This window comes from Erythrolamprus reginae, chromosome 3, assembly GCF_031021105.1.
Source record: "Erythrolamprus reginae isolate rEryReg1 chromosome 3, rEryReg1.hap1, whole genome shotgun sequence".
Taxonomy (NCBI): domain Eukaryota; kingdom Metazoa; phylum Chordata; class Lepidosauria; order Squamata; family Dipsadidae; genus Erythrolamprus; species Erythrolamprus reginae.
Genome location: NC_091952.1, coordinates 91,555,122 through 91,581,300, shown reverse-complemented (window position 1 = coordinate 91,581,300; position 26,179 = coordinate 91,555,122). Strand labels below are relative to the sequence as shown.

At 38.6% G+C, this 26,179-nt stretch overlaps 1 protein-coding gene across 1 annotated transcript in view; it reads right to left on the bottom strand.

Annotated features, from left to right (window-relative positions):
- The window catches only part of AK5 (adenylate kinase 5), a 148,785-nt gene that overhangs the window by 107,643 nt on the left and 14,963 nt on the right, over positions 1 to 26,179 (bottom strand). Inside the window, exons 3-5 of the mRNA XM_070746199.1 lie at positions 22,716 to 22,883; positions 20,032 to 20,201; positions 19,802 to 19,915 (exon numbers count right to left, since the gene is read on the bottom strand). Of these exons, the coding sequence (XP_070602300.1) occupies positions 19,802 to 19,915; positions 20,032 to 20,201; positions 22,716 to 22,883 (452 nt within the window). The remainder of the gene's footprint in view (positions 1 to 19,801; positions 19,916 to 20,031; positions 20,202 to 22,715; positions 22,884 to 26,179) is intronic.

Below are 26,179 nucleotides of genomic sequence, written 5' to 3'. Positions count from 1 at the left end.
TCTTAGATTCATCTCCATGTAAATTGTTCTGTCATATAAATGGAAAACGCCAGTATTTTAGCACCAATATAAAAGCCAGTATTTTAGCACCAATATAAAAGCTAAGAGCATTAAAACTAAATGTAAAATGCATATCTTTAAGAGGCTTAAAGGAAAAAGTTAGCATTTTTTAAAATGTAATTCTTTTGGAAAGCAGAACCTTTCTAGCAGATTGATTAGTATGTTCTGTTTTGTACACACACAAACATAGACAAACACGTGTGTGTGTGTGTGTGTGTGTGTGAGTGTGTGTGTGTGTGTATACTGTATCCAACAGTTCTCTCCCATATTTGGGTATGCCGGGTGACTCGACAGAAAAAATATCTCTATCTCTATCCATATTTATATCTATATCTATCCATATCTGTCTGTCTGTCTGTCTGTCTGTCTATCTATCTATCTATCCACATATAATACATATTATATTATAGTTACTGTATATACACATGCATATAACAATACTTACTTACTTACTTACTTACTTACTTACTTACTTACTTACTTACTTACTTACTTACTTATTTATTGGATTTTTATGCCGCCCTTCTCCTTAGACTCAGGGCGGCTTACAACAAGTTAGCAATAGCACATACAGAGTACACACACATATGTACATAAACACATACATTTAAATATGCATTTATATAGTATGTTTGTTCACAGCAAAGGACTTCATATCACAATTTCAAATTTAGCACACATGTAAAACAGATGCTAAAAGGCAACTGAAATATTGCAAAGCTACTTTTTGTCTTTAAAAGATTTATAGAAAATGTACAGAAAAAAGATTAGAACTGCTCCCACCCTCCTTGTCTTCCGTAAACTACTTAAGACCCATCTATACCGCCAGGCATGGGGGATTTGAGACACCTTTCCCCCAGGCTTATTATAATTTATGTTTGGTATGTATGTGCTGTTTGGTTTTTTAAATTGATAGGGTTTTTAGTTTTTTCTTAATACAGTATTAGATTTGTGCCTGTACAATATTGTTTTATCGCTTGTTGTGAGCCGCCCCAAGTCTTCGGAGAGGGGCGGCATACAAATCTAATAAATTATTATTATTATTATTATTATTATTATTATTATTATTATCCATCTCTCCCGCTTGAGAGGAAACCTGTGTTCTCCAAAAGCCTCTTTAAAGTTTTTCTCAATTGAAGGCCGATTGAGGAATTAGTTATTAAATTTCATTATAAAATAAAATACAGAAGAATAGAAGAGAAAGAGAGAGGAAAGTGGAAAGACAAAAAAGAAAAAGTGGTGACTTCCAACTGTTTTCAGTGCCATAAAATACAGAAGAAATATAACCTCAACCTTTTGCTTTACACAAATTTCTTAAAGCAGCTTTTAGGAAAAATCCACGATTGTTCAAAGGAGGATTCTTGGAGAAGGAAGAATCAGAGGACTTATTTTTGAGTAGGAGAAGCATAATGGTGAAAACAGAGACTAAGTTGAAACAAGGAAGAAAGAGAAATAAAGATGAAGGGCATAGACATAAGGTGATATGACCTTCCCTCAAAACAGTTACTCAACTATTCTTAGGCTGCTGGCTCAGCCTCTGTTAACTTCTAATCTGACACAACAAAAAGCCTCTCCATCATCTAATTCTTGGGAAAGGAAATAGAATATGCTTACTTGAGATGTATATCAACAATTATGTAATTTGTTATAGTACCTCCCTTCTTCTTCCCACTATAATAGAGATAAAGATGGATATCTTGCTTACAGTGAAAGGGGGAAAACATTTGGAATATGTAAATATATATTTATAAGTTTATAAATATATAAAGATGAAATTTGATTCCTGCTAGAATCACAAACAAGTCCAAAAGCAATGCACAGAGGCCAAGAATATATGTAAATACCTCATAAAATAGATATGCCTGGTTTGCATATCATGCTAAGTCCTATGCAAAGAAATAATTTTACAGCTTCTTATGGATACATTAATCCATGTGTGGTGTTTATTAGATCAAAACTGAGCCTTATGTTTCATTTCTTTCTCACATTATAGATTAGATTAGATTAGATTTATTGGATTTATATGCCGCCCCTCTCCGAAAACTCGGGGCGGCTCACAGCAAGATAAAAACAATACATAATAACAAATCCAATACCCACCAATCCAATTACAATTTTAAGCTAAAAATTCATAAAAACAACCCCAGAATATTAAAACACGCATACAATCAATCTAACACCAAAACAACATGGGCAAGGGGGAGATGTTTCAGTTCCCCCATGCCTGACAGCAGAGGTGGGTTTTAAGGAGTTTGCGAAAGGCAAGGAGGGTGGGGGCAATCCTAATCTCAGGGGGGAGCTGGTTCCAGAGGGTAGGAGCCACCACAGTGAAGGCTCTTCCCCTGGGTCCTGCCAGACGACATTGTTTAGTCGACGGGACCCGGAGAAGGCCAACTCTGTGGGACTGAACCGGTCGCTGGGATTCGTGCGGCAGAAGGCGGTCCCGGAGATATTCTGGTCCGGTGCCATGATTGCAGTGATCATATTTTCTTGGAAAAAATAAAGGACAAACTTGAAAAAGGGAGTCTATTTAGAAGAGGTTCGTAAGGATTAAAAAAAAGTGTTTATTTTTATAAAGCAAAACAAATAAAACCTTTAGAAAAAGTTATAAAAATAAACGTGGGCTCCCTTGAATTGGACTTAATTCCTAATAACTTTATGGACACCCTATGCAAGTTTTCTAATTACAAAATGAAAGAGTAAAATGTTTGAGAAAGCCAGGAACGATGAAGAAATGTAGCCTAATTTAGCATCAACTGCTACTTCTTTTTCACCACTCCTCAAATGATCATTAAAAACAGAGGTCCAATATCAATAACTGCATGTAGTCTTCTGTATTTGGGGAACATAGGCTGAATATGTGCTCTGAGAGAAAATAATAATCAGAAATTCAATCTTTAGGTGTCAACCTCTAGTAAAACCTCAAAAAATTCCAATCTATAATTTTCAATGTGCCACAATATCAAGGTACCAAGCACCATTAATGGAAAATTTGTACGAGAAGAAATTGGGGATAATTAAAATTGTAGGCAAGCTCTCTAAATCTATATTTAGAGACATTAACACAAGTAAATGTTCATGCATACGCTTCTACCTTCTATTCTTGCTAACTAACAGTATATTACCTGCCAATTTAGGCAAACAGTTGGCAGGTAGAAAAAGAAATAGACATAATCATAATAATGTATTATGCTGTCATAATGCATGCATTCAGTTGTTGTTGTTCAATGAAACTTGAATTATATTTAGTATTTCTATTCCTTTTACTAATAAAGTCATTATGAACAGCTGCAAAATTCATGTGTGACAGTCCAAAACATTTTTTTTAAAACCCAGATAACATTATCATCACCACATGCCTTTTGAATTATCAAAAAATGCCCCTGGGAAGGAAAAATGTATTTCATGTGAGAAATTCTACTGCCGTTTGACAGGATCTTATTTTTTTACAGGATAAAAGTCTGTAGGTCACCTTTACTCAAGCATTTAAAAAAGAACACATCCCGGCACTACTTAAAGTAGGCTAGACCTTGACAATGACATTGTTCAGATAAAGTCCCAATGGTTCTTCCAACTGAACAACAACAACAAAAAAACCCTGATCCTTCAGCAGATTTAGTAAATGTTTCTTTTATAGATACCCATTTTTAAAAATGAAAGGCTGACATGGACATTATTAGGTGGGAGCATCACACTTCCATAACAACAAAAAGCACTCAAGACAAAACTTGCTTGTTTTCATATGCTGTCCTACAGCTATTGCCTCAGTTAACGTTTTTTCTTTCATAAATTTCTATCATTTAAGAATTGGCTATTCTGAGAAAAAGAACACAAATCAAGTAACATCTGACAGTCCATTAGTTCTAGCATTTTGTGCTTCTCTTATACAATACTCTTCACGCACTTGAGTTATTGTCTGGTTTCTGAAGGAGATAGGTTAAGTACGTTGAGCACAAATTAATATTTACTACATCATAGGATTTTTTTTTAAAAAAACTACTTACTATCTTGTTTTTAAGAAATCTTTATTTTTCTTTCTTTCCTTCCTTCCTTCTTTCCCTTCCTTCCTTCCTTCCTTCCTTCCTTTTCCTATTTTTAACCATTCTGGATTCTGAATGATTACTTGGATAATTCTCCCTGCAGTTTTCTTCACAACATTTTCAGAAAACATTTGCCAAAGGCATGACTAGAACTCAAACCTTCACAGTTTGTGCTTCAGGGCCTTTAACACCTACACAAGTCAGCTCTTTAGCACTTTCCTTAGAAAGCCCAAATGTATTTCAAAGTGTAAAGAATCAAGCCACTTCAATAAGCACCTGAAACTACACAGCTTTCTAAGACTTGTAATATTATATACAGTGGCTGAATAAGAACTATAGCTTGATGTTATGAAGCTGTGCTTCCGAGTCCTTTTTTACTTTCCTCCAGGAGTTTCATTTCCACTGTTTACTAATGCAACTTAGCGTGAGATTTGAACCAGCATAAAGAATGCTAATCTTAGTACGGTTTATGAAATTAAGACTGTTTCAAATTATGATTTATGAGTCTGCTTTATTTAGTAACCCAGTTAATATAAGCCACAATTAAGAGTGCAGATATTACCATAATCTGAGATTAATCAAAAAATAGGTGGAAGCTTATGGACTTCTTAGTTCCTCTAGGAGAGAAAAATGGTTGGCAAATCCAAAACTGATATACCGTATTTTTCAGTGTATAAGACGGACCTTTTTACATCAAAAAAGCACTTTAAAAATTGGGTGCGTCTTAAACATCGAATGTTGCTGAGGCGGCAGCGGCAATTGCTGAGGCAGCTTCAGCAGCTTCCCTTGGAGGAGCTGACACTGCCGAATCTGAGGAGGTTGGTGAACAGGCCCTGAAGGGGCAGAGCTGTCGTCCGCACCGGCACCATGTTGTTAGGTGGCAGGCTCGACTCAGGCATGCGACTTGGCAGGAGCCGGTCAGGTGCCGCCTCTCTCGGAGAGAAGCTGCCTCAGCTGGCCCTGATCGTCCGGCAGGAGCGGGCTCGGCTCCATTGGCCCCCACCCAATCTCCCACTTTTGGGGGCATCTTTGGGAGTGCATGGCGACTGATGAAGCTGCCTCAACCAGGGAGAGGCGGCACCTGACACGCTCCTGGCACAGCTGCTCCCCCAGCTTGGCTGAGGCAGCTTTGATCTGAGCACCCTTGAACCTGCCCACCCACCTCAGCCAAGATGAGCAGCAAACCCCTGAGTTTCTTCTGTAATGAGAGCAATTGCAGCAGCCGTGCCCGGGAACGGAAGTCCTTTGTTGGTGCAGCAGAGGAGGAAAGGGCAGCCGCACCAGCAGAACAGCCCAGGAGGCCCTTCTCCTCTGCTGCAGCGGGCCCTCCAACACCCTCCCCACAGCACTTGGGCCGTGCAGATAAGAAGGAGAATGCTCGCCTGGCTTGGCTGAGACAGCTTCGCTCCGAGCACCCTCGAACTTGGCTGCCCCTGCCTCAGCCAAGCCGGGTGAGGTAAGGCAACTGTGCAAGGCCCCTTTAGAAACGAGCTGCATAGTTAGTTGCCTGGACCCAGCTGCCGTTCCAGTGGGCCCGGGCTCCGCTTTCTCCAGGCTTGATGCCTGCGAGGGGCTTCCCGGCCATCATTCAAGGACGCATTTCAGAAGAAGCAGCCTTGGAGACCTGCTCCTCCTCCCCCCCATCCTCTCTCACCAGGTCTATTTGGGAGAATGGCCGTGAGATTTTTTCCAACATCTAATAAGAAGCTCGAGGGTAAAAGAAGGAGTTTAGGAGCAGATAGGACTCCTTCCCACTCCGTGAGGAAATTGAGGGTGGGGACTCTTTCCCTTGTCTTTCATTAAGAGTTAAGGGATTTGAATTCTTTTCCCCCATATCCGAAGGTGGTTACAAGACATACCATTTACCTCATGCAGGGTTGGAATCCCAGCCGAATGAATTGGTAAAATCTAGCAAAATGATCGGCTAGCTGTATTGTAAGGGCTTCTATGGTTTTTGATCTTACAGTATTATTATTTCTCTGTGTCTTTCTGTGTTTCCAAAATGTGGAAGAAACTGGTGCACCACTTAGGGAACAGCTCAGTGTGTTATCTAGGCACTTTCTTATGCCTACAGGTAAAATCAGATACCTGATGTGTCATCAATTTCTTTCCAAATGAAAGACTCAATAATCGATTTTTTAAAATCTCAGTTCAACTTTCCTACTCGTTGGATTTCTTCTTCCCCCCACCAATCTTTTACCCAAGTTTATGTTAATTGTTAAAAATCAGCATTTAACCAGAATTGCAGTTGAATATGGTGGTGGAGGGAAAATGGCAATTATAAGTCAGTCTAAAAATCATGGGTCTTCAAACTTGACAGGTTCAAGACTTGTCTTAAAGTTGTCAAATCTGAATACCCCTGAGTTAGGGGTTAGGAGTGCAAGGGTCTTCAAACCTGCCAAGATTAAGGCTCATGGACTTCAATTCCCATTTCTCATCTAGTATGACTGGTGGAGGAATTCTGGGAGTTGAAGTCCACTAGTCTTAAAGCTGTCAAGTTTGAAGACTCCCGAGTTAGGGATTAGGAGCACAAGGGTCTTCAAACCTGGCAAGAATAAGGTTTGTGGACTTCAACTCCCATTCCTGAGGTAACATGACTGGTGGAGGAATTCTGGGCGTTGAAGTCCACAAGTCTTAAAGCTGTCAAGTTTAAAGTTTGTAAAAAGTGTACATGGTTTTAAAAAGTGTACATGGTTGTAAAAAGTATTCTGCTACACTGGTATTTTATTAAACAATATAATACTACACCCTTTGGTTCAGAATACTTTTTTCCTTGTTTTCCTCCCCTAAAATCTAGGTGCGTCTTATACACCAATGCGTCTTATACACCGAAAAATACGGTAGTTCATGAACATAACTATAATCAGTAAAAACGGTGCAGGACTTTGACAGTTAAAGCATTACATATAATTAAATACTTCTAGAACTGACATTTCACACTCAGTGGTGGGATTAAAAAAAATACTACTGGTTATGTGGGCATGGCTTGGTGGGCATGATGTCATTTGGCAGCATGGCAGGGGAAGGATACTGCAAAATCCCCATTCCCTACCCAGCATACAAGTCTAATAAATAATAATAATAATAATAATAATAATAATAATAATAATAATAATAATAGGCATAGTTCCATTGCCTTTAGGACATCCTACTCAGAAATGACAAATTAAAATAATATTTGTTACACTGATCTTCAAAGGTGATGTGAATTCAACCTAAAATAAGTATAGGGGGTTCACCTGATTTATAATTTGATTCTGCACCTAAAAATTGGGAACCACAGACAGATTTTCCTAGCTATACTGATGCCAATTTTCATCATTACTCCAATGCAAACTCTGCCCTTTTGTACTTGCATCATAAGGTTACACACAAGTATAGTGGTAGAGTTACTATCACAGTATCTTAGCACGTTTTCTCTTGCTTGCCTTTTCCCATCCTTGAAGACAACAATAACCTGAATTTGTGAACCTAGCAGACTGAAAATACTGTTGAAGATGGTATCAATATTCTCCATCATTTCTGCATGCAAGTCAACTACAATGCAGTCATCAAGGGATCACATCTATTATGAATCAATCCAGTGATCTCTTTCATGCTTGGTATTCTGATGATGATGGCCTATCAAGTCTTTCCAATTCATTTCAATCACATTAGCCCCGAGGAACAAAAACTTGCACCTGCAACCTCTCAAAAAAGGTGAATGGGGAAATGTTATTGCAAGAAATCCATAGACTCGGATTCAAATAGATTAAATGTACCAATACTTAAGTATGCCATGACTAATGACTAATTTTATTCACTTGAATACATTTAAGTAAAACTAAGTCACGTGCCCAGTGAAATGGAAGATAAGTGAAATTATTTATAGACTATTTAAGCCAGTATGTTTCTCTTCGACCTGAACTAAGATTGCAGTTTTGCTATGGCTAGTGATTTTGTTCATATTTTTGTCACACTATACATTATAGGATGCATTGACTGGAAAATTTGATTTACCTTAACAAAAAGGGTCTCAACTCTTACAATTTATCTACAAATAAATCTGGATTAACTATGATAAACAAAAGTATTAGCCTAGTTTACAAGGATGAAAATTGCACTGGAATGAAACTGGTACTCGGAAATTAAAGAATGTATGAAAATTGTTCAGGTATTTTTTATTTGAAGGGAATATTAAACACATTAGTCTTGCAGATGTTTCATGGTCCTTCCGCCTGAATTACAGGTTAGTATAAAGCCAGACCTTTTTCTCAGCATTTATGTGCCTAGAATGTAAAGAGTTTGAAATGTTAAGCGAGGGCCTGGAATGTAAACAGCTTTCAAATATTTGTCAATTCTCTGAAGCTCTAAAGGCACTTTAAAAAAAACAATTCTGATTTTTTCAGAAGTCCTTATCAGAACTTTCCCAAGGATAGAAATACTGTACTACATTTAATTAATTTTCTGGCTAAGGTAGATGTTACAATAGCAATACAGAACCCAGTAATCCATCATTTTATTCAAGAAGCTGCCTTATTCAGCATGGTGTTACTATAGTAGACCGACATTCTAAGAGGGTCATCACTATATACATCAGGTCAGCTTAAAGCTAAATCTAGCAAAAGAACCAAGAAAACTTTCCAACTGTGCTCATTTGAGGCCAATATAATTGATTGGAAGAGATCAAGTACCAAAGATCTTATTACATGAAGATATTGTAGATTTCTGACAGCAGTGTCATTTAATTAGAACATAGAACTGGAAGAGACCAAGGAAGTTTTCTAGTCCAACCTCCTGCCCAAGTGGGAAAACTATAGTATTCTAAACAAATGGTTTTTGCAGATAATTTGGTGTTAATAATGGAAGATCCAATAGAGATTGGCCCTAAAACATTAACACAAATAGAACAATATGGAGAAGTGGCAAGGTTAAAAATTAATTAAAAAAATATGAAAATGATAGTGAAAAATATGACAGAAAAACAAAAGAGAAAATTGGAAGATAAATTGGGCATCCAGAAAATAAAAAAAGATTAAATATTTGGGTATATATTTAACGGCAAGATATATAACAATGAAAGAAGATAATTATAACAAATTGAGAATGCAAATTGAAGTAGACTTGGAAAAATTGAAGAATTTTAAAATGTTATTAAAGGGTAGAAAAGCAATAATTAAAATGAATATATTGCCGAGAATATTGTATTTGCTTCAAATGATTTTGAAGAGAGAGCTTTTTCTGAAAAGTTAAATAAGACAATAAGGAAATTCATTTGGCAAGGGAAAAAGCAAGAAATAAAATGAAACTTCTACAGGAAGCAAGACTGAGAGTGGTTTTGGTGTACCTAATTGGGAAATATACTATAAGGTACCTACCATTTGGGAAATATACTATCAAGCAGCAGAATTAACATGGTTGAAAGAATGGATTCTCCTGAAAATTGTAAGGTCTAGAAGGTCACGATTTGCAAATAGGTTGGCATTCTTTTTTATGGTATGGGAAGAATAAAATACATTCAATATTTTAAGAAGCATTGTTTAAGGAACAGTTTGTTAACAGGTTGGGGAAAAGTAAAAGTAAAACATCATATGGAAATAGCACTGTGGCTTTCAACAATGAAAGCACTTGTACATCCAAATATTATTAACTTAAGAAATGTTATAAGATATAAAGATATTTTAACCTCGTCCTGGAACCAATTAAGTTCGTAAGACAATCTACAATCATATCTACAATCAAGATATGAAAAAGATAAAAAAGAAGATAGATTTATGATGAATATTTCGGAATTAGATGAGATATTGACAGGGAATGATGAAACATGATTAAGAAATTATATAGTTATTTGTTACAAGCTGAATTAGAGAGAGAAGCAGTGGTAAAAGAAACAATGATAATTTGAATGAGGAATTTTGGATATATGATATATATATACGAGTCTACGGAGAGGGGCGGCATACAAATCTAATAAATAAATAAATGATAGAACTGGATAAATGGCAACAAATATGGGAAAGAAATTACAAATTAACCATGGCAATAGCATATAAAGAAAAAATATATAAATTGTTTAAAGATAAATCAGTAAAATATTGGAAATTTTAGCAAATAGCAGATTCTTATTATCATACATGGTGGACATGTACAGAAGCAAGAAAATTTTGAATTAAGATATAAAATGGAAGAAAGACAGACTTAAAACCAGAAGTTTTTCTATTAGGAATTTTATCAAAAGATATATATTTAATAATACATACAATCACAGCAGCTAGAATTGTATTTGCATAAAATTGGAAAGCAGGAATCATTCCTGGAGATGATAAAGAAAAATTTGGACTGCACTGAAATGAACAGATTAACATTAAGGTTAAAAGATAAAGCAGATTCATTGTATTACAAGATTTGGGGGAAGTTTTATAGTTAGAAAATGAATATAAATAAAGAAGTTTGAATATAAGTGAATGATGTAACCCAGATGTAACACTTGAAGGAGATGAAGGGTTAGGGAAGGGGGAGGAAGAGAAAATCTTAAATTTGAAGCATATTAATAGATAAAAACATAAATAAAATATGAAAAATGGAAGATTGTGTAAAAGAATTCAAGGATGCTGGAATACCATTTCAGAAAAATGAAGAAAGTACAGAAGAGAAGACAAGAGAAGACAAGAAAAGACAAGACAAGACAGTTAGGAGAGAGGGCAGGAAGGGAAGTAAAGAAGAGGAGAAGGAGAGGGAAGGGGGATTAGGTTTAGAAGGAGGAGGAGGAGAAGGGAAGAAGAAAGAGAAAGAATGAAATGAGGAATGAGATGATAAATATGAGAAATATCTGCATAAGAATAAAAATAAAAAACTTTTTTTTTAAAAAAAAGAATAGAATGGTGCAGCTAAATACTATTTGCCATTCTGTCCTGTGATTTTTCTAGACGGACAGCCCTATGTTTAGGTGATAAACTTAGTCTGAAAAAACAGGAGATAGGAGATAAAGTTTTCACACCCGAAAAGGTTCTCCTATGTGAGGAAAATGAAATGAAAATGAAAATGAGCTGAGTTAGTGGCAGGAAACTGGACTGAGAGTTAAAAATTGTCCCAAGTTACCTTGTGGTTAAGATGGATGGCCAATATATTTTATGAATGAGTGAGCGAGCGAGCGAGCGAGCGAATGAATGAATGAATGAGATCTGAGGCAGAACAGCCAGAGGTTAAGAATGTAAATGAGTGATCTCATATCACCTCTCATTTTGTCCTATTTGCTATACTTCCCATGTAAAAGGATGATTTGTTTATATCAATTCCAATGATTGAATTGTAAAAACTCTATACAGTAAATAGTTTTGCTAACCAACTCTGCATGGAAGGGAAAGAATGGCAGAGTAATAAGATGTCCACCGCGGCTGAAATGGATCATAATCTTTGTTTCATTGAACCTGGCACTTTTTTTCAATACCATTATTGCTCTACTGTACCCTGGGCTTATTCACTGCATTCACTCCTTGAAAAGATCAGAGGTATTTAATATCAAGAAAGGAGTTCTGAAACTGTTTCAACATTTCCAGATTACAAAATTGGCCATGCTTACATAGAACCATCAACCACTCAACTTCTGAAGTGTCAGGTTTAATTCTATTTCTAATATAAGTAAAAGCTCAAGTTAATGGATTATTTGGAAAGAAGAGGGTTTTGTTAAACCTAAATATCTGCTAAACGTCAAAATAGATAATTGACGTATTTACTTCATTAGCATAATGACATAATTGGTGTTTTATATTACTTGCACTAATTCATATAATTAACTAATTGAACTGTAAATAACATTTGCATCGATTTATAATGCAAATTATGTAAATGCATGCAAATAACATAAAATTGTCAATACATCATTATACAAATTATACATATCCATGACATTTATTTTATTTTTTTACTTTGTCAAGTACATATTGGTAGTATACAAAGATATAAAAATGTTTATATACATGATACTAATAAGAGAGAAACATTAGGAAGGGGATGGAAGGCACACTGGTCCACCTATGCATGCCCCTTACTGACCTCTTAAGAATCGGGAGAGGTCAACAGTGGATAGTCTAAGGATAAAGTTTCAGAGGTTAGGTGATGATACTACAGAGTAAGGAAGCGAGCTCCATGCATCAACTACTCGGTTACTAAACTTGTATTACCTGCAGTCGAATTTGGAGCAGTTTACTTTAAGTTTGTATGTGTTGTGTGCTTGGGTGTTATTGTGGTTGAAACTGAAGTAGTTGTTGACAGGAAGGACATTGTAGAAGATGATTTTATGGGCTATGCTTAGGTCGTGTTTAAGGTGACGTAGTTCTAAGCTTTCTAAACTTAGGATTGTAAATCAAGTTGCGTAGGGTATTCTGTTGTGAGTGGAGGAGTGGAGGGCTCTTCTAGTAAAGTATCTCTGGACGTTTTCTAGAGTGCTTATGTCCAAAATGCAGTGTGGGTTCCAGACAGATGAGCTGTATTCAAGGATTGGTCTAGAAAAAGTTTTGCATGCTCTGGTTAGTAGTGTGAGATTACCGGAGTAGAAGCTACATAGGATTAGGTTAAGCAAAAGCACTCTGATTGCTCTGTTAGAAGCCGATTCCATTGCATGCTTTGTCTGCCATCCTGAGAGCCCTCAGGAAGCAAGCAACCGGGGTGGCGCAGCAGGTAGAATGCTGTACTGCAGGCCACTGAAGCTGACTGTAGATCTGAAGGTCAGCGGTTCAAATCTCATCACCGGCTCAAGGTTGACTCAGCCTTCCATCCTTCCGAGGTGGGTAAAATGAGGACCCGGATTGTGGGTGCAATAGCCTAGCTCTGTTTAAAAAGTGCTATTGCTAACATGTTGTAAGCCGCCATGAGTCTAAGGAGAAGGGCGGCATAAAAATTGAATGAATGAATGAATGAATGAATGAATGAATGAATGAATGAATGAATGAATGAATGAATGAATGAATAAATAAATAATATAAACCAACCAACCAACCAACCAACCAACCAACCAAAACTGGTTTTGTGGGCATGGCTTGATGGGCTTGGCAGGGGAAAGATACTGCACAATCTCTTTTCCCATCAAAGGCTACTGTAAAATCCCCATTTTTTCCCACTCCTGGGGAGCAGAATATTGCAGAATCTCCATTCCCAACCCACTCTGGGGCCAGTCAGAGGTGATATTTGCCGGTTAGAAACAGAAACATAGAAGACTGACGGCAGAAAAAGACCTCATGATCCATCTAGTCTGTCCTTAGACTACTTTCTGTATTTTATCTTAGGATGGATATATTCCAAATGTGGCCTCACCAGCACTCTATATAGCGGGATCATAACCTCCCTTTGCCTGCTTGTTATACCTCTAGCTATGCAGCCAAGCATCCTACTTGCTTTCCCCCAAGTGCATTATTTTACATTTGGAAAATGTAAAATAATGCATTCTCCGAACTACTCAAAATTTCCGCTACCAACTACATTAGTGAAGAGACTGGCCACATGTTACTATTATCAGGTAGGAAGTCTCCAACCTAGCCTACTATAAGAATATATTGATTTTTAGATGGGGAAATAGTTCAATTGCCAGAATCTTTGTGCCCTTGTCTTTTTCTTCTCAATAAATTTTATTAAAGAGACTCTTTAAAGAATCATGCCTGCAAAATAATTGGTTTGGTTGAGGCAGATGCAGGAGAATACTGCAACAGGGGGGTTTGGATACTTGAGGTGGAACTGTTGGAACTGGTATTTGATGAAGTGAATGCATGCTTGAAAAGGCCCATGTGAAAAAGAATATAAAGCTTTGAAAGAGCTGCCTACTATGAGGAATTATCCCTGGAGCTGGCCTGTGCCTAATTTAGTCTCCCTGTATTTTGCAATAACTGATCAGAAGGGGAAATAAATTCCAAACACATGAATGGTACAACTTGATTTAAATAGAAATAAATTATAATGAAACTCTCACCTTATAAAATAACTGAAAAGAACGGAAAGGTTGTCTTTTAGAGAGACACTAAATAAATAGATACTGAGGTTATAAACTAGGACAAGAATTTTAAATTTTAAACTTTCAAATCCTTACAACTGCCTCATCAAATTTCAGTAACAAGATGGTTAATAAACACCACTATTTTCAACCACTTTAAAAATTGAAGTACAGTAGTCCCTCGCTATATCAAGCTTCAGCTACTGCGGCTTCACTTCATCGCGGGTTTTCAAGAAATATTGATGAGAAAAATAATTTGCGGATCTTCGCTGGTTCGCGGGTTTCTGAGGAAGTCGATTGGCAGATTTAAACAGCCCGCAGAACTCGATCGGCAGGTTTTTCAAAAAAATATATATCTAAAATTGTAAATACTGTATTTAAATACTGTATCTAAAATAAATACTGTGTGGGAAGGGTTTATAAACACTTAAAACAATGAAAACTTACCAAACAATTACAATATAAATACTTAAATAAGTACTATCAGTCGATAAATTCCCCATCGCGGATTTCACCTATCGCGGCCGGGTCTGGAACATAACACCCACGATAGGTGAGGGCTTACTGTAACATCTGAATTGTAATATAAACCCCAAGTTTAACAATTTTTTAAAAAGCTTTTCAACCTGAAGTGGGGAGGAATAGAGATAATATTCCTGCCCACTTCTGCCATAAATCATTACTCCCAAAATTATAACTGGCTTTATTATATCACACCAATCTTAAACGAAAGAAATCAAATGTATGATTAGCAGGATGTAAAATCCTTTTATATCCTTAAAAGATCATAAGGATTTATTTCATATACAAGCCATTTTCACTACAATAATTTGCAGTATAAATCATTGGCACAAATTGAAGTTGTATGTTGACAAATCTTAATTTTATATGGCAGAAAATGCACGCTGTTGTTTTTTAACTGTAGTGTCTCAGAATCTGGCTTTCATGCTATATTTTTATTGTATTTTTAAAAAGAACCTTGTAATAATACAAACTGCAATTTTTAAATGAAAAAGATTACATAATGTGCATATTTAAAAAGGTAAACATGTTCCCTGACTAGTCATGTCTGACTCTAGAAGCTGGTACTAATCTCTGTTTCCTAGCCAAGGGAGCTAGTTTTGTCCGAAGATTCTTCCATGGGCATGACTAAATGCCAAGGCTCACGGAATGGTGTTACCTTCTCACAAAGTGGTACCTATTTATCTACTTGCATTTGCTTGCTTTTGAGCTGCTAGGTTGGCAGGAGCTGGGGCAAGAACAGGAGCTCACCCCGTCACAGGTATTTGGGTCTCAAACTGCCAGCCTTCTGGTCGATAAGCCCAGCATCTTAAGTGCTAGGCCCTCTTGCGCCCTCTAGGCCCCCTTGCCCACTTTAGGGGTTACCTTAATGCATGTATTACCAAAAACAGATTCAGACTTGCATTCTGAGTTAGCAGCTTGCAGTAACTTCTAAGCTGCAGCTTCTTGTGACAACAACGTGCTGCTGAAACTGTGCTCGAATAAGTAACTGAAAATGTGCAATTAAAGAATAACCTTTCCTTGTTGCATTTCCAATTATTGATGTATGAAAAATATGATTTGTTAACTTAGATGTTTTTCCCCCTCTTTGGAACAATTTAATTACACAGCCAAGATTATCGCCATTGTTAGCTGCCTTTCTGTCTGCTTCTGGAATCATGGAATCAGATTTCCCAAACGTGTGCCTACAAAATGATCTCTTATCAGCCTATAATTAGGTATTTATAAATAACCTGAGTCGATGCTCATTAATTTGAAAGAGGCAGCTACTGCAAAAATGTAGCATCTGGACACTGCACGTAACAGTAATTGGTGAACGATTTGGGAATGATTACCATTTGGGAGTGATTACCATGGACATTCTTAGGTATTTGTGTGGATGATAAAATATGTTCTGTGATATAACAATGCAAACGCACTTGGGCCTACTGTTGGATCAGAGGTTGCCAATAGAAACATAGAAGACTGACGGCAGAAAAAGACCTCATGATCCATCTAGTCTGCCCTTACACTATTTCCTGTGTTTTTATCTTAGGATGGATATATGTTTATCCCACGCATGTTTAAATTCAGTTACATGTTGCTTTTGAGCTTTCCCCAACTAACTTCAGATTGTGTCCCCTTGTTTTTGTGTTCACTTTCCTATTAAAAACACTTCCCTTCTGAAACTTATTTAACCCTTGAACATATTTAAATGTTTTGATCATGTCCCCCCCTTTTCCTTCTGTCCTCCAGACTATACAGATTGAGTTCATTAAGTCTTTCCTGATATGTTTTATGCTTAAGACCTTCCACCATTCTTGTAGCCCGTCTTTGGACCCGTTCAATTTTGTCAATATCTTTTTGTAGGTGAGGTCTCCAGAACTGAACACAGTATTCCAAATGTGGTCTCACCAGCGCGCTGTATAGCGGGATCACAATCTCCCTCTTCCTGCTTGTTATACCTCTAGCTATGCAGCCAAGCATCCTACTTGCTTTTCCTACCGCCTGACCACACTGCTCACCCATTTTGAGACTGCCAGAAATCCCTACCCCTAAATCCTTCTCTTCTGAAGTTTTTGCTAACATGGAACTGCCAATACAATACTCAGATTGAGGATTCCTTTTCCCCAAGTGCATTATTTTACATTTGGAAACATTCATGTGCCATGTGCCATGAAGTCGCAATGCAAATGCCATAATTTTTTTTAAACACTGTATTAACAGATATATCTGGTGGTACAGTGGTTAAGTCCAGTATTATAGTCAAACTCTGCCCACAGCTTAGAATTTGATCCTCACGTTTGACTCAGGCTTCCATCCTTCGGAAGCCAGTAAAATGAGGACCTAGATAATTAAGGACAATAGACAAATAATACTAACATTGTAAACTGTCCAGAGTGTGCTGTGAAGCACTATGGAGATGTATATAAGTCTAAATGCTGTTGCTATTGCTATCAGTTAGGGAGGTCCTGCTGCAAGTGCCAAGAACTGCAGATAATCCTCTACTTATAATCATTAGTGTGATTATTGAATGAATGCAAATGAATGTTTTAAAGTTGGAATTTTTAATAATCTTTTTAGTGTATTAATTGGATAAACTGTATTGTTATGTTTTTGGTATATGTTGTGAGCCGCCTTGAGTCCCTGGAGAGGGGCGGTATACAAGTCCAATAATTAAGTAAGTAAGTAAGTAAGTAAGTAAGTAAGTAAGTAAGTAAGTAAGTAAGTAAGTAAGTAAGTAAGTACGGTAAGTAAGTAAGAAAGAAAGAAAGAAAGAAAGGAAGGAAGGAAAGAAAGGAAATAAATAAATAAATAAATAAATAAATAAATAAATAAATAAGTTTAGAGGCTATTTGACGTTACAATGGCACTGAAAAAATGACATGACTGGTCCTCGCATTTATGACCAGATCCATTCATGTGATTACAATTCAGTGATTGGCAACTAGCATGTATTTACAATAGTTGCAGCATCCTGGAATCATGTTACTTGCCATTTTAAATCTTCCCAGCTAGTTGTTGGAGAGCTGTGGTGGCAAAGTGGTTAGAATGCAGTACTGCAGGCTACTTCTGTTGAATGCCAAATGTTGGCAGTTCAACCCTGACCAGCTCAAAATTGACTCAACCTTCCATCCTTCCAAGGTAGGTAAAATGAGGATCCAGATTGATGGGAGCAATATGCTTACTTTGTAAATCACTTAGAGAGGGCTATAAAGTGCTGTGAAGCGGTATATGTCTAAAGTGCTATTGCTACTATTATACTTAACAACTGCAGTTATTCACTTTACAACCGTTGCAATAAAAATCAGGTATGACTAATTTAACAACTGTTTTATTTAACAACATAAACTGTGTTCCCAAATATGGTTGTAACTTGAAGATTACTTCTACAGAGTTTTATCACATGACTCCTTGTAGCTTATTTCTTTGTAGCACTGCCTGTACGCTCTCTGTCCTGAACTATTCTCCTCCTTCCCAAGACAAACAGAAATCCACTGTAAGACATTGGCATTTGCCCACCTTATCAATTAGGAGTTGCTGATTCCAGTAGAAACCAATCTGTCAAATCCCTCCACTAGAAATGTGAGTGTGTGAATTAACTGAAGTAATAATCACTAATTAAAGTTAACGTGCTTGTAAAATAAATTCATTTATCAACCATTTGTCTATAGCACTGTTTTGTTCTCATATGCATATGTATATCCTTGCCACATTCTAATTCAATCTTCCATCAGAAATAGACGTGGTAGATAAATCCACAGTAACTGAATTTAAACATGCCTGGGATAAACATATATCCATCCTAAGATAAAATACAGAAAATAGTATAAGGGCAGACTAGATGGACCATGAGATTTCTGCTGTCAGTCTTCTATGTTTCTATGTTTCTATAGCAAACTGCAAGGCATTACAATGAGAGAAAGAATACAGTTGGGGAGGGGGGCGAGAGGGGATAGTAGGAAGTGAATATCTGCCTTGAGAAAAAAGATATGAAAAAATTGCCACCATTGCTTTTGCCATTCCAAACCCAATTTTGCTTTCTTTTCAATGTCTCTTCCCATTAAATAATCTCCACAGCAATTCTGCAAATTATTCAAATGTAATTATTGGATGGGGTGGAGAAAATAATCTCTTTGTTTAAGTAAATATATTAACATTTCTTAGACACTTATTGAAGATCTTTCTTATGAACCCTACTTCACTATGTGAATTCTGGATAAATTACTTTGTTTAGATTGTCTTTTCTGTTCGTATTCTTTTTTTGAAAAAAAGAATGTTATTACATTTCAAAAAACAAAAAAAGTAACATACCAAATTACAACAAAGACAAAAAGGTGGAGGTGAGGAACAATGGGAAAAGTGACATATGCCCATGTTACTCCAACACTCCGCAGTCTGCATTGGTTGCCAATCTGTTTCCGGTCACAATTCAAAGTGTTGGTCATCATCTATAAAGCCCTTCATGGCACCGGACTAGGGTATCTATGAGACCTTCTGCCGCACGAATCCCAGCGACCGGTTAGGTCCCACAGAATTGGTCTCCTCCGGGTCCCGTCAACTAAACAATGTTATTTGGCGGGACCCAGGGGAAGAGCCTTCTCTGTGGTGGCTCCTACCCCCTGTAATCAGCTCCCTCCAGAGATTAGAACTGCCCCCACCCTCCTTGCCTTTCGTAAACTCCTTAAAACCCACCTCTGTCGTCAAGCATGGGGGGACTGAAACATCTTCCCTGCCTATGTAGTTTTTTGTGTATGATATGACTGTATGTATGTTTTCATATATTGGAGTTTCTTATTTTTTAGACTTTTTAAATGTATTATTGTTATTTTAGATTCTAACTATTAGATTTGTCATTATATATTGTTTTTATCATTGCTGTAAGCTGCTCCGAGTCTACGGAGAGGGGCGGCATACAAATCTAATTAATAATAATAATAATAATAATAATAATAATAATAATAATAATAAATCGAACATCAAAAATGTCATTAAAGAGTTGGTACCTCCAACTTTCTTCAATATGCATACAACTATATAATAAAATACACTCTTATTTTAGTGCTCCTACCAGTATTCATCTTCCTATTTTTCTATTGTTCTAATTTATTACTTCCTTCCTAGAATTTAATTTGAGATGCAAATTTACTATGCAAAACAGTACTGGAATACATTAAATACATTTATTTTGGGAAACAGGATATATTCAAAGTAGCTGCAGCCAAAATAATAAACAGCTTACTTGGTCCTCAAAGGAAAGAGCCTGGGCAACATCTCGTGGAAATCCATCAATGACAATACCTTCCTCATCAGGAATTTGCATTAATCTTTGCTTTATCTCAGTAATTGTGGTTTCCTTGAATAAACAACAAAAAAGAAATATATATATTTCTGTTTTAAGATACATTCTCAAATGTTGCTGGGGAAAAAACACATGCACGTATAACTGTGAAGGCTTCTTGTTGTTTTTACCTGTGGGGCTAATTCCCCAGTTGTAATTATCTTAGCGATCAGACTCCATTTTCGATTGCTGCTTGTGCTATGGATCTTCTTTCTTAACAATTCACCCACAGAGATATACTCAAAACCATAGCGTTCTGCTATTTTTAAGCTCTGGGTTCCTTTACCACTGCCGGGTCCACCTATAAGGAAAAACAAAGGCCTTACCAAGTTTTGTCAGATTCATTGCCCAAATATCCTTCTCCTACCATCCTAAATGAGCCTCGAAGTCAAACTTGTAACAATCTTTCAATCATGAATAATTTGAGTTAGAATCTAGGTCAGTCTTTCCCAAACCTTCAAGATATACTAGAAGTCAACACAACAGAAGCTGATCGGAAAATGTAACTTTGGATATCATTGAATGTATAAAGTAAATTTATCAGCTTTCATGGAGCTATACAGAAGGAGCTCATTAGTCTATCAACTCTTATGGTACTTTTTCATTGCAAACACCACAAAGCAGAAATGACACCACCTGTTATCCTCTAGCTCTGTGATGGAAAATGTATGGCACGCATGCCACAGGCGGCACACAGAGCCAGAAGGCACGCGAAAATTTGGCTGTAACAGCTCCAGCACACATGTGCGCGCTGGCCAGCTGATTTTCAGCCTGGGGAAAGGCCGTTTCACACTCTGGACACTTGAGGGAAGCTTGAAACCCTGGGGTCAAGCTTGAAACCCTGGAGGCAAAAAAAATGCCCAACGGACAAATCAGAAGTTTGGAAAAACACACTTCTGGTTTGCCATTGTGCTGGGCTTTTGCACTCCAGAGGGTTCAGCGAAGCTTCATGAAGCCCCAAAGTGCAAAAAACAGCACAATGGGCAAACTGGAAGTGCGTTTTCCAAACTTCCGTTTTGCCCATTGTGCTGTTTTTTGCACTCCAGTGCTTCAGGAAGCTTCCCTGAACTTTCCAGAGTGCAAAAACAGCACAATGGCAAATCGGAAGTGTGTTTTCCCAAACTTCCAGTATGCCCATTTGGGCATTTTTTTCACCTACCAGGTTTCAGAAAGGCCTGTGCACATGCACGAAGAGCAGCGCAGAGAGGGTGCACGCATGCGTAGGGGAGTAGGGAAGGAGTGTGGGCATGTGCACGCATGCTAGCACACGCACACACACCCCTTTTGGCACGCAAACTAAGAAAGATTCACCATCACTGCTCAAGCTCCTCAGTTTTCTATTGATCAAACCATGGGCAGCTATTGGTGCCTTAATACCCCTACCAATAACTTTAGTGTGGTGTTGCATAAATGGATATGACAACAATGCTAGGAGTTCTTCCTGAATTGTAACTCCCAGCTATCACAACCCTGAGCTCATCATGTTGATGAAATGGTCACATTTTGAACAATCCTTCTCCTATTGCCCATGTTTGCTCAGGATGATGGTGCTAAAGATATACTGACAGAAGATTATCCAGTTAGCAGAACAGAATCAGAAGCATGATTCCTCAAACTAGTATACACCATCACAAAAAAGGAAGAGTAGTAAGGAACAGATTCCCAGCAATGGTGCCAGTGTCCTTAGTGTGTTTTTTAATCCTGTTAGATTTAACCACCACATTAGATTTTATCTTTTTACAGTTCAATCTGCAGCAGGGCTGTCAAACTCATAGCCTGTGGGCTGGATGCATCACATGTTGGTCCTCCCAACATACCTGGTTTAGCAAAGGGAGAAAAGTTGTGATATGTCATGTGACGATGCTGTGATGCCGCGAGTTTGATATCCCTGATCTATAGAGATTTAGCTCTATTTGCAACTACAGTGATACCTTGTATTACAAACTTAATTGGTTCTGGGACGAGGTTCTTAAGGTGAAAAGTTTGTAAGATGAAACAATGTTTCCCATAGGAATCAATGGAAAAGCGATTAATGCGTGCAAGCCCAAAATTCACCCCTTTTGCCAGCCGAAGCGCCCGGCTTTGCGCTGCTGGGATTCCCCTGAGGCTCCACTCCATGCGAAACCCCACCTCCGGACTTCTGTGTTTTTGCGATGCTGCAGGGGAATCCCAGCATCACTGGCAATGGAAGTCCGGAGGTGGGCTTTCCAAGCGTGGGGAGCCTCAGTGAAATCACAGCATCGCAAAAACACCGAAGTCCTCGAAACCCCACCTCCAGACCTCTGTGTTTTTGCGATGCTGCGATTTCACTGAGGCTCCCCTCGCTGGGAAACCCCACCTCCGGACTTCCGTTGGCAGCGAAGCACCCGTTTTTGCACTGCTGGGATTCCCCTGCAGCATCACAAAAACATGGAAGTCCGGAGGTGGGGTTTCCCATGGAAGGGAGCCTAAGGGGAATCCCAGCAGCCCAAAAACGGGTGCTTCGCTGGTAACGGAAGTCCGGAGGCGGGGCATCCCAGCAGCGGCAGTGGGTTTGTAAGGTGAAAATAGTTTGTAAGAAGAGGCAAAAAAATCTTAAACCCCGGGTTTGTTTCTCGAAAAGTTTGTATGATGAAGCGTTTGTAAGACGAGGTATCAGTGTATGTGTTTCAGAGGAAGTTTATTATGCAACATTTTAAGCAACAGGTCGTAGTCCTCTACAACAAAAACTCTGACATTCATTGACCCAGCAGCTCCATTATTAAAAGCCACTGCCAATCTAAGAATTTTTTTTACCTGGTTTTGTTGAGGTCAGTCTCATTTTTTGTTTCCTTACCTATGACTAGAATGATTTTGGGTCGAGGCCTAGTCGGATCGAACACATCATATTCCTCAATAAGTTCAGCTGTTTCTGAGAGATCCGTGTCACTCTCAATAGAGAACTGGTGAATTGGAGGAAGTCGGTCATATCTCCGATAAGGAAAGTTGGGGTTGTCAGGCATCACTGAAAATATGAAATGGTTATGTCAGAAATGAAAATCTCTTTGTTGGCAGTATAAGTGATTATGATAGAAACCAGGACCTAAGCTCTAGGCTTGCCTTAGGCATGAAGTCAACTGGTTGACTTTGGCAAAGTCTTTCTCTCTTTCAATCATAGGAAGAAGACAGTGGCAAACCACTTCTGAAATCTTGCCAAGAAAATAGAATTGACTTTTTCAGGCTGCTATTGGGAATTAAGACTGACTCAAAAAGCAAAAAAAAACAACCCACAAAAACCACTGTCTTTTTATGTTTACCAGTAACGAATAACAGAAATATTTGATGTTTTTACAAAAGGCATAACTGTTAGCATGGGATCCTGTTTAAGTGATATTTTTACAAATCTTTCAATACACTCAACAAATCTATTAGAAGAGAAAAATATTTACACCCTCAAGTCAAGTTGGACTCTTGACGATTACATAGGTACTTCAATGTAGTTTTCTTGTAAATCATACAGATGTTAAAAACATTTTTCAACAATCATTGTTGATGATGCTAGTACCTAGTTTAATACCACAGGGAATGGCTCACCCAAGTTAAGATAAATTGTGGGATTTAGAATGAGATTCAGTATGTTATACAGGTGGCTGGCTGGAGAATTCCGGGAATTGAAGACCGCAAGTTTCAAAGGTGCCAACGCTCACACACACACGTTTAGTATATTGTAGATATCTGTGCAGCTGTGTATAATGCAATAAACTATATTTAAATAAGCCATAAATAAGTTATGGCCTAGCATGTTGAGTAAATACAGCCAGCAAAACATTCTATAACATTCGTGCAATGAGAAAACAGGTTGCCTCTTTAAGAACATTTCATACTCTGCAGACTTTATTCACAGAATTAGTTCCAACCAATGATAGAAGAAGATCAAACATGAGACTGCGGTACTGAACTTTGATTAATATCAGATATTCTAAAACCTACTTCAATAAGATGTCCCCAGCAGGCTTTAATCATAATTCAGTTAGATCTACGGTAAGTTCCTCTCTTGAAGAAGACAGCTGTTCCATTCTTATGAGACATCACAGGAAATTGGAATGGGACAATCATCAAAGAGTTCCTTTCAAGAAAGATTTCATCTACTGCTTCTGTATTCCTTTAGATTCAATCCTGGTGAGTTTCCTGACTTTTTTCCCCACTCCTTAAACTCCCTAGAAACCTGACAAAGATTATCTTGATGGAAGAGGGCCCTCAACCAGACGATGGCTTGTCCCTAACAGTCTGGCGGTTGCCACTCGCTCCCCTGCAAGCTGATATCCCGGGACTGTACATATGGTAGGATACGAGTCCACACCGGAAGAGGGCTGCAGGAGATGGGGAAACTTCAGATCGTGCAGAATGCAGCTGCGAGAGCAATCATGGGCTTCCCAAGGTATGCCCATGTTACACCAACACTCCACAGTCTGCATTGGTTGCCGATCAATTTCCGGCACAATTCAAAGTGTTGGTTATGACCTATAAAGCCCTTCATGGCATCGGACCAGAATATCTGCGGGACCGCCTTCTGCCGCACGAATCCCAGCGACTGGTTAGGTCCCACAGAGTTGGCCTTCTCCAGGTCCCGTCGACTAAACAATGTCATTTGGCGGGACCCAGGAGAAGAGCCTTCTCTGTGGCGGCCCCAACACTGTGGAACCAGCTCCCCCCAGATATCAGAGTTGCCCCTACCCTCCTTGCCTTTTGCAAGCTCCTTAAAACCCACCTCTGTCGTCAGGCATGGGGGAATTGAAATTTTCCCTTTCCCCTAGGCTTATAGAATTTATACATGGTATGTTTGTATGCATGATTGGTTCTTTAAATTGGGGTTTTAAAGATTATTTTTAATATTAGATTTGTTTACATTGTCTTTTTTTATTGTTGTTAGCCCCCCCTAGTCTTTGGAGAGGGGCAGCATACAAATCTAATAAATACAAATACAAATACATGTCCAGCAGCCCTGGGACATCTGCTTGCTGTTTCTGGCCTTTGGGGCCTTTTCTGCTTGCCATTTCCCACCACTCTCAGACTCTATATAGCAGCAGCAGAAGATAAAGCCAATGCTGGCGGGGACAGGGAGAGGAAGAAGCGGAAGACCACGTGGACGATAGGAAAACATGTCGGGACAGTAGGGAAGGAAGGTAACAGCCTGCTCTCTTCCCCATGGCCTACCCGGTGTCCCCTGGGCCAGCTTGCAAAAGCAGGCAAGCAGAAGGCTACATGGAAGACAGGAAAGTATGTTGGCACGGCGTAACTCCCATGCTGGCTCCATGAGGCTTGGGACTCTGAGGCAGTCCACTGGTTCCCAACTACCTGCCTGCTCTCTTTGACCGCTGGTGCCACTCCGGGAATGTGGCTTGCAGAGACTGGCGCTCCAGGGGAAGGAGTTTTAGCCATGGTGCCGCTTCCCTCCAGTCAAGTTGGACTCTTGACGATTACATAGGTACGATTACATAAGCGAAAGAGGTAGAAGCTGCCAGTAGTGGGCAGTGCGGCAGCCCCCCACATGTGGAGAGGGCCAGGGCAGGCCCAGCTGCACCACTACAGAGCTTTCTCTTTGGCCTGAGCAGCAACGCTTACCCAGGTGGATCAGTGCAGTTAGCCCTTCACCTTCACCATGCCGCCCCACCAGCCAGAACAGGACATGGCATGGGTAGAGTGGCCGATGCAGCCACCGCTGAGGCCGCCCTTGCCGAGCGATTCCTGCTCCTCTCCAGCAACAAGCACGCCGGAACCGCCTTGCCCACCTTCAGTGCCTCTATGTGCTGCACATGGAAGGAGCTGCGGCTGCTGCTTTTGCCATCCTCCCTATGCATCTGGTTGCAGACATCCACCTGCCCAAAGTAACCCCACCACTGTTTGCTTTTGTTTCACAGCGGGAGAAGGAAGAAAGCTGAGAGAGAAGTTGGGGAAGGAGGAAGAGGTAGAGGATCCTAAATAATCCTAAATAAATCCTAAAGAGTTTTATTAAATAAGTTATTTAAGAAACTATGCAGAAACCATTTGTAATCTTATACAATTGTTAATTTTGTTATACAGCCTAGAAAATTAGTAGTGAACGAATGTATTTTGCCTGAATAATTGCCTTACCATTTTAAAAAAATAGTTTAAATTTTACAAAAAAAAAACACATTTTAGTTGTTAAATATTCTGTTAAGGAGCTAAAGGTGATGTGCATCCCTCTTTCCCCATACTGGTAGTAATAACCTTGCGATATAGGTTGGTTTGAGAGAGTGAGTGACTGATCCCGAGTAATCTAATGATATTCATTGGTTGAGG